At 40.1% G+C, this 11,492-nt stretch overlaps 2 protein-coding genes across 2 annotated transcripts; one reads left to right on the forward strand and one right to left on the reverse strand.

The window, feature by feature from the left end:
- Positions 1-2: 2 nt before the first annotated feature.
- On the reverse strand, positions 3-3,788 carry BCR41DRAFT_322879 (galactosyltransferase-domain-containing protein). The gene is made up of 4 exons (XM_022021486.1): positions 3,531-3,788; positions 3,238-3,441; positions 2,194-3,134; positions 3-2,066 (listed from the first exon to the last, which is right to left on the reverse strand). The coding sequence occupies exons 1-4, from the start codon at positions 3,543-3,545 to the stop codon at positions 62-64; spliced, it is 3,165 nt and encodes a 1,054-aa protein (XP_021881254.1). The 5' UTR covers positions 3,546-3,788; the 3' UTR covers positions 3-61.
- A 2,715-nt stretch (positions 3,789-6,503) lies between these two features.
- Positions 6,504-11,229, forward strand: BCR41DRAFT_305946 (DNA polymerase family B-domain-containing protein; the record flags this gene model as incomplete). The annotated part of the gene is made up of 12 exons (XM_022020812.1): positions 6,504-6,749; positions 6,865-7,147; positions 7,231-7,379; positions 7,484-7,664; positions 7,750-8,056; positions 8,156-9,146; positions 9,259-9,542; positions 9,643-9,781; positions 9,891-10,110; positions 10,228-10,502; positions 10,607-10,831; positions 10,993-11,229. 12 exons carry the CDS (start codon positions 6,504-6,506, stop codon positions 11,227-11,229), a joined length of 3,537 nt encoding a protein of 1,178 aa, XP_021881255.1.
- Between the last annotated feature and the right edge of the window lie 263 nt (positions 11,230-11,492).

Genomic DNA, 11,492 nt, shown 5'->3' on the forward strand with positions numbered 1-11,492 from the left:
TTTTGATCAAGTAAAGAAAAAAAAAAGAAAAAAAGGCTATTATTCCTCCTTTTCCTCCTCTTTAGGGTTTGATTACTTTCTGTAGGACAGGAATCACCAACTGGCGTTGCATATCACCAAATGTGACCTGAATCGTGATTTTGTCGGTTCCATCCCATTCTTGTTGTGCTCTATTTGTATTTGTATTTATATTTCCCCTAGTGATCGTTGTGGGGAGGAAGGGAGGCAAGTAGCGTATCCTGGACAGTGCTGTGTTGAGTTGTGCCATCGTCACATTCTCTCCTAGATCCATCTCAACCCGTCGCGTACCTGCCGCAGACGCATCCATGACTATGTAACCTTCCTGAACAACGATCAGGATGGCAGCCCTTTTTGTAATGAGCGTGTTGTTACTAAACTCTGTAGTAGTAGCAGTAGCAGTAATAGTAGCACTATTAGTCCCTCCTCTTACAAAAACTGCATCTATTCCTCGGAACGCTCCAGGTACTTTTTCAAACAATGAATTCATAGGTGTCATTGAGGTCGTAAGAGAAGAAGAAGAAGAAGAAGACGACTTGGTCATAGGATAGACCAGTTTTTCAGGTCCTTGTAATGTCGGTGCTGATGACGATGACGATGATCCTCGAGTAAACAGGTCCAATCCCCAAAGCTTGATAGCCGTTGCAACCACACTACCATCCTCAATTGGTTTCCTACTGGTCACCTTTCCATACAAATGAAGCCCAATACCATGTTGTTCCACTCTTTGAATTTCCTCTTCTGCGTTTGAGCTTCGTCGAATGGCTCCTTCAACCTCTCTCCAGTTATAAGGGTAAAGAACTGCACGGTTCAAGATACTCAATCCAGTGTTCTCTAATGCAGCCCGATGATCTCTCACATAGATTGTAAAAGCCTTGGGCCCCCCACAGTTGAAACATTCTGGATCATAGTTTGTCACTGTGAAGTAACTGTCCGCGATATGTCGGAACATGGATCTCCCACGCTGGAACCGCATGACCCCATTAGCCAGATAGGTGTTCTTATCGTCCAAAGTCCATGCACGATCACTTTCTGTGTCAGACATGTCCGATCCAATAAACTCGGTCATACCATCACCAGGAGCACGAACCCAGAGTGCATCCATGTCCATGTAAAGTCCTCCGTACTTGTACAGCGCCACCAAACGCAAGTAGTCAGCCAGATGAACAGGGAAAAACTTTCCAGCAGCCTCCCATTCCTCCCAGCGTGATAACCAATCCTCAGTGTTGGGACTAAAGAACCATTTGCGCCTCAAGAGCAATTCCTTTGAGAAGGATAGGACATGGAGTTGATAACCCTGCTGTGTGTACTCTGCAAAAAAGTCTCTGGGTAAAGTATTAGAGAGGATGATTAGGACTGCATTGGGGTTATGAACAAAGAGTGTCTCGATCGCTTGGAAATGACGAGGTTGCCATGTGGTCGCAGGGTCTGTGGTCCAAATAGCCCAATGCAGCCTTGCCCAATCATCCGTATCAGAGTAGATACTACTGGCATCCGTTAACAAGCCCGGGAGGATCCATTCGTCTTTTTTACTGAGTGCTGGCATAGGATCCTTGATATCGACATAGGCCTTGCCCTGGTAGAGTCCATGTTTGTTGATGTTGGTGATCCCTTTGACACTGTCGCATGCCACGCCCCAGTCTCTCCAGTGGTTGTTCCGGCCTACACAAGAATAACAAGCTGCACAATAAAATTGCCGGAATCCATGACATAAAGGTCGACCCTCCTGAATGTTTTTATACATATCATGCATAGACTCAAGTGGGGTGAATGAATCACTAAAATGTTTAGCAATCATATCGTTCTCACAGACATCCCACTGCTGAATCCGTCGATCATGAATAGGTTTGATATTGTAAGCGTGGAGCCAGATCCCGATGTTTTGGTCCTCATTCTTAGTGAAGAAGCGTGGGCCAGGGTAAGTAAGAAGGGTGACAACGTCTCGGGAGAAGATGTAAAGTGATCCTGCAACAAATGGTGGGAAAACGCCTAGTTTGAAATGGTTCTCAATATTTTTATTTTCTGGGTTGGTAATAGGTTTAATATCCCTATCATTGTAGAAAAAAAAAAAAAAAAAAAAAAAAAAAGGTAATAGCGAGGCATTAAGTAAAAAAAAAACTCCTCCATGGTTTAAATTACTGCGAGCCCTTAAAAAAATAATAATAAAGGCCTTACCAGTAACCAAGGCCTCGCCAATAATAATGAGTCGGTCCAAGATCCACCAGCTCCTGAGCAACTACATCCCAGCGGACAAAGATATCATCATCTGTCTTGCACAAAAAATCAAATCTGAACTTGTTACTCCACTCCAAAGCCTTGAACACTTTTAGACTTAAATCCTCATAAGTATCCGAGACAGGCAAAATAAGAAGATCATCGTGTCGGTCCTGTTCTTCTCGGATTTTGGGGCCCATGATCTCCTTCGCTTTAGCGTTGGGTGGTTCTCCCAAAATAAACTTGTACTTGAATGTAAATTGGGAAGAGGATGGTGGTAGCAATCGAAGGGTTGATTCTCGAAACACCTGCCGTTTCTGAAATCCTTTGGGAGTCCATGAGGTCAAGATCAAGATCAAGATTTGAGTCTGTGCAGTGCCCATGATTTGCTTTGCTGCGTTGAGAGAAGCGATGGTTGTGGCTCCAGTGGAGGCCAAAATTTCAGCAGAGGAGGGACGAGTGTTGTTTTGATGGAGAAGCATCATCATAGTAAGAAATGAGATAACGCCACCTGGGATAAGGACTGTGCGTAGAATGATGATACGAGGATCGAGGCCAACACTACCGACATTGCCATTGTGCTGATAAGGAAGACTATAGTCCCGATCCCGATCCCGATCCCGATCATAATCAAGTGGGCGTGAGTTATGTTTATACATGCCTCTAAATCGATAATGGATCGTTTGAATGATTTGAGCCACTGCAAGGATAGCACAGATGGCCATCCATGGCCAGATCGGTTCGTCTACACCAAAATAACTGACAAATGAAGCGACAGAGAACCAGAAGATGGTAGCGAGAGTGAACAATCGAATGATGGCATGTCGAGGTTCATAACGAATAAACCATCGGCGGATCAAATTGTTGGTAAACCACACACCCCATAGTCCACCGAGCATACACTAATATGGGTGGTAAACCAAAAAAAAAAAAAAAAAAAAAAAAACATGTTGAATTTTTCAATTCGTGAATGTCTTTTTTTTTTTTTTTCTTGGAAAGACTTACCCAGAGTATCCCAACGTAATTATCGAGTGCAGAGCTCTTCATGGTCATGAGCTCACGGGCATCCCTGTATTGGACACGCTTGGCTTGTTGTAGATGAATGTAAATACCCCATAGTGCTGGACATATACATAGCATACGGAGGATTGCACTGACTCTAGCATATTTGATGGGTATATCCCGTACGGAATATAGAGATGGCCGAGACTATAAATTTTTTTTGTCAGTTATTTTATATTTCCTCACCCTTTTGATTGAACTGATTCTAAGATAAAACATCCCTGTATTCTCCTTACAAGTGGCATGGTCATCCAATCTATCCTGATATCCTTCCTTCTCCCTTGTCAGTTGTTGGTACTGCACGAATGAGGGTGAGAGGTTGGATGTGTCGTGTTGCTTGATCAATCCGTTCTGTTCTGATCTACCCTGTTCCTGAGCTGCACAAAAGGTGATGATGAGGGTAAAACAGCTAATTTAGTGATGTTGATGAAGGAAAACAAGATGGGACTGGGGGACTAGAAATAAGTCCTCTTAATAGTTCAGCTTGAAGGAAAGTGAGGCGGTCCAATAAAAAAAAAAGGTATGATAGGTGCCTGATTTGTTCTCTCCTTTCTCTAATTGCACAGCCCGCAATAGTTGTAATTAATTTTGCAGCAAGGAAAATACTTTTCTTGAATATAATTATTTCAATTAAAAATCAGACTGAAAGTCTCGTACATCATAATTACATAGAAGATGACGGAGCCTTTATTGATGCCCATTATGAATAATGCCTACATAAGCGGTTTTTCCAGGAAACGAATTGGGGATATGAAAAGAAAGGGTAGTGAATGTGACTTTAGTTTCAGGTTTTAGAACACATCTTTTGTGGGGTCAATTCATTTATTTTTATGGTCAATTCCACTATGAATTTTGCTTCGTTACCTTGAGCAAGTGGTTGTAGATCACTGACAGTGACCTGTACTGATGTACTTAACATACGTATATACTGAAGTTTTTTTCAGTAAATTTTTACTTATTATTTACTGATTTTTTACTTATTATTTACTTAAACATCGGTAAAAAAGAAAGTAAATTTTGAGTAAAACAAAAGTAAGTACTTACTGAAATTTACCGAAAATATACTTTTTACTTACTTTTGTTTTACTGATATTTACTGGAAATATACTTTTGTTTTACTGAAATTTACTCAAAATTTACTTTTCTTACTTTTCTTTCAGGGGGGCATATACGGGAAATTCAAGTGCAGGCCCGCCGAAAGAAAAGTAAGAAAAGTAAATTTTGAGTAAAACAAAAGTAAATTTTGGGTAAAACAAAAGTAAATTTTGAGTAAAACAAAAGTAAATTTTCAGTAAAACAAAAGTATATTTTCGGTAAATTTCAGTAAGTACTTACTTTTGTTTTACTCAAAATTTACTTTCTTTTTTACCGATGTTTAAGTAAATAATAAGTAAAAATTTACTGAAAAAAAACTTCAGTACGTATGTTAAGTACATCAGTACAGGTCACTGTGTAGATCTTCTCCTGAGTCTTGAACTCCTTAATCTGGTCTTGCGCGCGGCAACAAAAATAGATGCGACCCTCGTCAGAGAAACTGTCCCACTTTTTTTTCTCGCAGAATTTTCAAAAATTCTTTGAGGGCTCCGCTTTTAATGCCACGATTCTTGTCCATGTCTATCGCAATCCGGAGTAGATATTTCTGTGCTTGTTAAAGGGTATTGCCCAAAGATATTTATTATCATGTGATATAGTTGTTGGAATTAAGTAAATCTAAGTTCAGAGGCGACTCTGCTACAAACAGTCAAATGAAATAAACGCGCCTTTGTTTGTTTTTGTTTATGTATTTTCAACGCGTCTTGGTTGGATTCTTTATTTCCTCTTTGTTGCTGTTTAATTAATTCCTCCTTTATTGTCGACTCCTCTTTCTCATCGATTTCATCCTAAAGACCTTTACATCGAATGAGTAGCAGGATCAAACGAAAAGCAACAGAGCGGTCTACAGCCTCAGGAATCGCTGCTCTGAGGGCTTCAAGAGCTGCTAGGGATTCAGGCATTACACGCATTCAGCAGTACGAGGTATACCTCATACTCTTATTATTTGTTGTTTTTATTACTATATACTGTTTACTAGTCATGGCTTTGTGAAAACGTATCCATATCTATGGGCTAATTCATTCAACTCAACACCATGGCAGGTTGATGAAGCAGAAGTATTATATGATGAAGTTGACGATCGATTGAGCAAGAAACTACGACAGGACTTTGATGATTTCGTAGAGGATGACGATGGTCGTGGCTACGCTTATGATGAAGATGAGGATGAGCGAGGGTTCTATTCTGATGAATATTCAGATGAAGGGACAACCAATAAAGGTACATATTCACCCTCTAGGATCACATTCACATACACATATATGCACGCACGTACGGATCCATATTTTCAAAAACAACTTACACATTCGATCTCGATAATGCTTAATAGGCTCTAAAAAAAATAACAAGGGCAAAGGCGTTATCAAGGAAGGCTCAAAACCCAAGGCTAAAGAGAATATCAAGGAAGCATTTATGAAGGCTGAATCAAAGCCAAAAGCGACCAAACCTTTAATGGTAAGAGAATGAAAATGAAACTCATTCAGTCAAACTGTCATACATTTTTATCTGATAAGCATCATCTATTTATATATAACATAGGCCAAGGCTCCTCAAGCAGATGATGGATTTATGGCATCCATTCTACAGGGGATGGATGAATCACTCGACACAACGCCAACAAAAAAGCCAATGATGGCACCCAAGCGTGCTGTGATCAACACGCCTACAGTAAGTTTTTTTTTTTTTTTTTTTTTCTTTTTTACACACTTAAAAAAGAATGTAGCTCTGATCGCGACTGTATCCTATCATATGAACATAAGGATGTTTTGACTAAAATTTGCTTATAAATATAGCGTGTTCTTATATCGAAAATGGAGCCTCTAAAGATTAAAGACGAGGAACTTGATGTGCCTCCTAAAAATTTCGCTTCCAGATTGAATGATGCAATGGACGAATTTGATGATGGCTTTGATGATGGCTTTGATGATGGCTTTGATGACTATGGCGTTGTAGAGGAGACCCCGGAGCCGCAGATGGAAATTAAGCATAATATTAAGAAGGAAATTAAGCAGGAGCCCATTGATCTGAGCAACCCATTCCAAGCAAACTATCGCAAGAATGATGACGGGTTTTCGCCAGCAGTCAGGGATATCACAGTGAAGGAATCCAAGGGACTTATGAATAACATTAATAACACAAATGTTAAAGAAAAGGCAACGGTCGTTAAGCAGTCAGAAAGTGACAACCGTCAGGACTGGATGACAGTCAACGACACTTTAAATCAATATACTGAACCTAAGGCCGAGGCAAACGATAATGCAGCGGATATTCAGGAAACCAACCTTAAAGAGGAAGATGGGACATTACGAATGTACTGGATCGATGCTTGTGAAGTCAAGGGAGTTGTGTATCTTTTTGGAAAGGTAGTTTTGTGTTATTTCAATCCTTCTAAGAGATCAATTATAGTCTGTATCCCAAGAGAAGGAAAGCTCTTCTTCATGTACTCAATCTAATAATGCCTGGTTGTCGACACTTTAGGTCTTACAAAAAGCAACAAACACCTTTATTAGCTGCTGTGTTGTAGTGCAGAATATGGAGCGCAACCTCTACGTCCTCCCGCGCCAACGACGAGTTGACGCTAACGGAAAAGAGACAGACATTGAAGTTGAAATGGCAGACGTATATACAGAGTTCGATAGTATCCGTCAACAATACAAAATTCCTACATGGCTTTCGAAGCCAGTTGAGAGAAAATATGCCTTTGATCTACCTGATATTCCTTCAGTGGCAGAATACCTCAAGGTCGTCTATAAGTATTCTAGTAAGTACATTATTGCCCTTGAGATGATGAGTTTCCCGTAGTTTGTTTGCTAATGATCTGTAAATGAATATTGCATTCTGTAGTGCCTAGTTTGCCTATGGATCTCAAGGGTGAAACATTTAGCCATGTCTTTGGCATAAACACAAGCGCTTTAGAACATTTTGTTATCAAACGTAACTTGATGGGACCTGCATGGTTGGAGATTAAGCAAGCCAAGATGAACAGCTCCAAGGTAACGAGATCACCAAGGCTGTCAAATCGACTTTGTACGCTAGGGGATATGAATGTGCAATCAAAATTCATAATAACGTATAATAACGAATACGATATCTATAGGTGTCTTGGTGTAAGAGCGAGTTCACAGTCTCTGATCCGAAGGATATCATACCAATGAAAGAATCGCACGACATACCGCCGCCTCCACTCTGTGTTATGTCGCTAAGCTTAAGGACAATTCTCAACCCTAAAAACAAATCTAACGAGATCGTTGCTGTGAGCTTCTCTATCTACCATGAAGGTATATTGAATATATTACTGCTGTGTGTTATATTTGCCTATATATTTAAGCAAGTTTGTAATAATTATGTTATTTTACATGGCAGTCCGATTGGACGATCCAGTGGAGAGCAATAAGAAATTGATTTCGAAACAGACACTGGTCCGTAAGCTTGACAATAGCCCTTTTCCGCCAGGATTTGATCGCATTATCGAAAGAAGCAAAGTAAAGATTATCAAGCAAACTTCGGAACGCGCAATGCTTAACCTATTACTAGCACGTATGCTCAACTCGGATCCGGATGTAATTGTCGGACATAACTTTGTTGGCTTCGACCTTGACGTGCTGCTCCACCGCATGAAGCAGACTAAAGTGGACCACTGGTCCAGTTTAGGAAGGCTTCGTCGAATTGTGTAAGGGCTTGCAGCAACTCAAGATAATGAAGCTTGCTGTATTCTTGTTTCCATTTACATTTTTTTTATTTGTTTATTTATTTATTTTCTTCAACATAGATGGCCCAAACTGCAAACAGGTGCTGGAGGGATGGGAGACACTACAGCACAGGAAAAGAGTATCATGGCTGGGCGTTTAATGTGCGATACATACCTTGGGGCCAAGGAGCATCTTCGAGCCAAGAGTTACAGTCTTACGAACCTGGTAGACGTACAACTGCATAAAGAACGAGAGGATATTGATTATGAAAAGACCCCTATGTGCTTCAACAATGCGGAGCAGCTGGAAAAAATGTTGAACCATGCTAATTTCGACACCTACTTGTGCGCGGAGCTCATGTTCTCACTCCAATTGCTCCCATTATCAAGGCAACTGACGACACTGTCAGGTAACCTGTGGTCCATGACCTTGACAGCTGGTCGCGCTGTACGCAACGAATATCTGCTGCTGCACGAGTTCCATAAGAACAAATATATTTGTCCAGATAAGACATTTTCCAAGGATAGTAAGAATATTCTAGCACCCATGTTGGTTGCTGGTGACGATATGGATGATCAGGACGAGGCCACAATGCCTAAAAAAGGAACGAGACGCAAGCCTCAGTATGCTGGAGGACTTGTTCTGGAACCCAAGAAAGGCCTTTACGACAAATATGTGCTGTTGCTCGACTTTAACAGTTTGTATCCTTCCATTATCCAGGAATATAATATTTGCTTTACTACCGTTAATAAGAATAAGGATAGAGATGAAGATGCCCTACCGGATTATCCTGAGGAAGGTTTGCCACAGGGCATTCTCCCAAAATTACTTGCGAATCTTGTGGAGCGTCGACGGGAGGTCAAGAAATTGATGAAGACTGCATCTAGAGCCAAATATGAAGAATACGATATTCGGCAAAAAGGTCTCAAGCTGACGGCCAATTCGATGTATGGATGTTTGGGCGCGACATATTCTCGATTCCATGCAAAGCCACTTGCAATGCTAATTACGTCCAGAGGACGAGAGATTCTACAAAATACAGTTGATCTTGCAACCGAGAAAGGACTTGATGTAAGTGTCTTTGACTTGTAGCCCACAATCACAGATTTGTAACGTACAATGCTTCTTCAGAATTATTGAACTAACATAAATATATGTGTAATGCTTGTCTATTCATAAACAGGTAATATATGGTGACACTGATTCAATCATGATTAACACAAACACGACAAAAATTGAAGAAGTAAAGCCTATAGCTGAAGGGTTGAAGAAGCTTGTCAATGCTCGATACAAGTTGTTGGAGATTGAAATGGATGGCATATACCAACGCATGCTGCTGTTGAAGAAAAAGAAGTATGCAGCGCTGAAGGTGGAAGAGAAGGATGGCAATTTTGAGACTGTAAAAGAAACCAAAGGTCTTGACATGGTCCGACGAGACTGGTGTGGATTGAGTCACGATGTCTCCGAGTAAGTTTTGATATGGCGTTTTGTTGATTTGTGTATGCTTCAAAAAAAAAAAAAAAAAAAAAAAAAAAAAAAACTAAAGTACCTTTCATATGGATATTAGCACTATTTTAGATCTAATTTTATCAGGCGATAACCAAGACAGGGAACAAGTTGTTGAGAAGATCCATAGCCATCTACGAAAAGTTGCCGAGGAAACGCGGAAAGGCATCATCCCCATTGATAAATTTATTGTGAACAAGGTAAGTAAACTGACTGGACCCTTTAAATTATTAATTCATTGGTTATGTTCGTCGATGCGGCCCAAGTTATATCTCTGATTCCATTTTCACTCATTATCTCTGAAATCAGGGCCTGACAAAAGCACCAGAAGATTACGCAGATGCAAGGTCACAACCACATGTACAAGTCGCTCTTCGACGCATGCGTAAAGGAATCAGTATTAGAGCAGGAGATACTGTTCCATATGTTATCTGTATCAATGAAAATGCGCCGACACAAAAGGGTAGCTATGCAGAACGCGCATACCACCCAGAGGAGATGCTACAGCCTGACTCGGGACTTTCCATTGGTAACAATGCACATTATGATCCTCGTGTCTTTGGCTTTAAAATAATGGAAAAAATGGCTGATACATCATCTATTACCACTTTTTTTTTTTTTTTTTTTTTTTTTTTTTTGTTTTTAGATTTTGAATACTACTTGAATCAACAAGTTTATCCGCCTGTAGAAAGATTGTGTGGTCCGATTGAGGGAACTGATGCTACTAGATTAGCAGACTGTCTTGGTTTAGATACATCAAAATTCAGAGCGGTCGTTAGGACGGATGGTCAAGAGGAGGAATTTCAGACTTTGGCTTCGCAGTTGTCAGATGCAGAGCGTTATAAGGGTGCAGAGGCCTTTGAGCTGCGTTGTAGAGGTTGTCAATCAAGCTACAAGTGCTCGGCTCTAGCAATGGAAATGGTAAACACATAAAACATAAAACCCATGTCCTGATTAATGGAAGAATGAACAGACCCTGTTAGAAAAGCAAAGACTGATTTTCATTTATTATTTTTTATATTTAGGATTCAACAAGTTACTTTGGACTTCAGTGTCCCAACTGTATGACAATTGCTCAACCAGCATCAGCATGCGTGCAATTGATAGGAGCCATCCGTAAATACATTCATAAATATTATCAAGGATGGGTAATATGCGATGAACAGTCATGTCGCAATAGAACGAGAATGGTCAGTGTTGTTGGACGGCGTTGTCTAGTTGATGGTTGTCGTGGTACCATGCACAATGAGGTAAGCTACACTTTATATTTGTTTGACTTCCTTTCCTTTTTTTTTTTTTTTTTTTTTTTTTTTTTTTGGATATACATATCTATATCTATATCTATATCTATATATACTGTCTCAAAGCAAGTTGTCCCTTACTAATGAAGACTTGTGTTTATTTTTTCTAGTACTCGGATGGAAGCCTATATACCCAGATATCGTTCTTTAGCCACATCTTTGACACCGACAAGGCTCTATCCAAGATCGACTTTGAGAAGAACGGAGCCATCAGAGTTCAGATTGAGCAGAACAGGGAATTGATAAGGCTACTCAAGGCACAAGCTGACAAATACATTGACAAGAGCGCGCGTCGCTTTGTTGACTTGTCCCAGCTATTTAGTTTTGTTAAGATTACTCCTCCTTGAGCCTTAATTGATTGCGTCTGGCTATCCCTTCGCTAGAATAAAACTTTGTAAAAAAAAAAAAAAAAAAAGAAAAGAAAAAAAAAAAGAATTTGTTCATGTTAAAATACTGTCGAGGGACCAGACTTTCTCTTGAGTACTGGTGCCAACTGCACTCACTTTCATTTCTTCATACTCCGTATGCCAATGTTTGTACATGTACAGTCACCTGAAATAAAGTTTGGACAAAATGGATTTTCTTGATTTTTTTTTGAACAACCTGGACA

The sequence above is a fragment of the Lobosporangium transversale genome, assembly GCF_002105155.1.
Source record: "Lobosporangium transversale strain NRRL 3116 chromosome Unknown BCR41scaffold_19, whole genome shotgun sequence".
Taxonomy (NCBI): domain Eukaryota; kingdom Fungi; phylum Mortierellomycota; class Mortierellomycetes; order Mortierellales; family Mortierellaceae; genus Lobosporangium; species Lobosporangium transversale.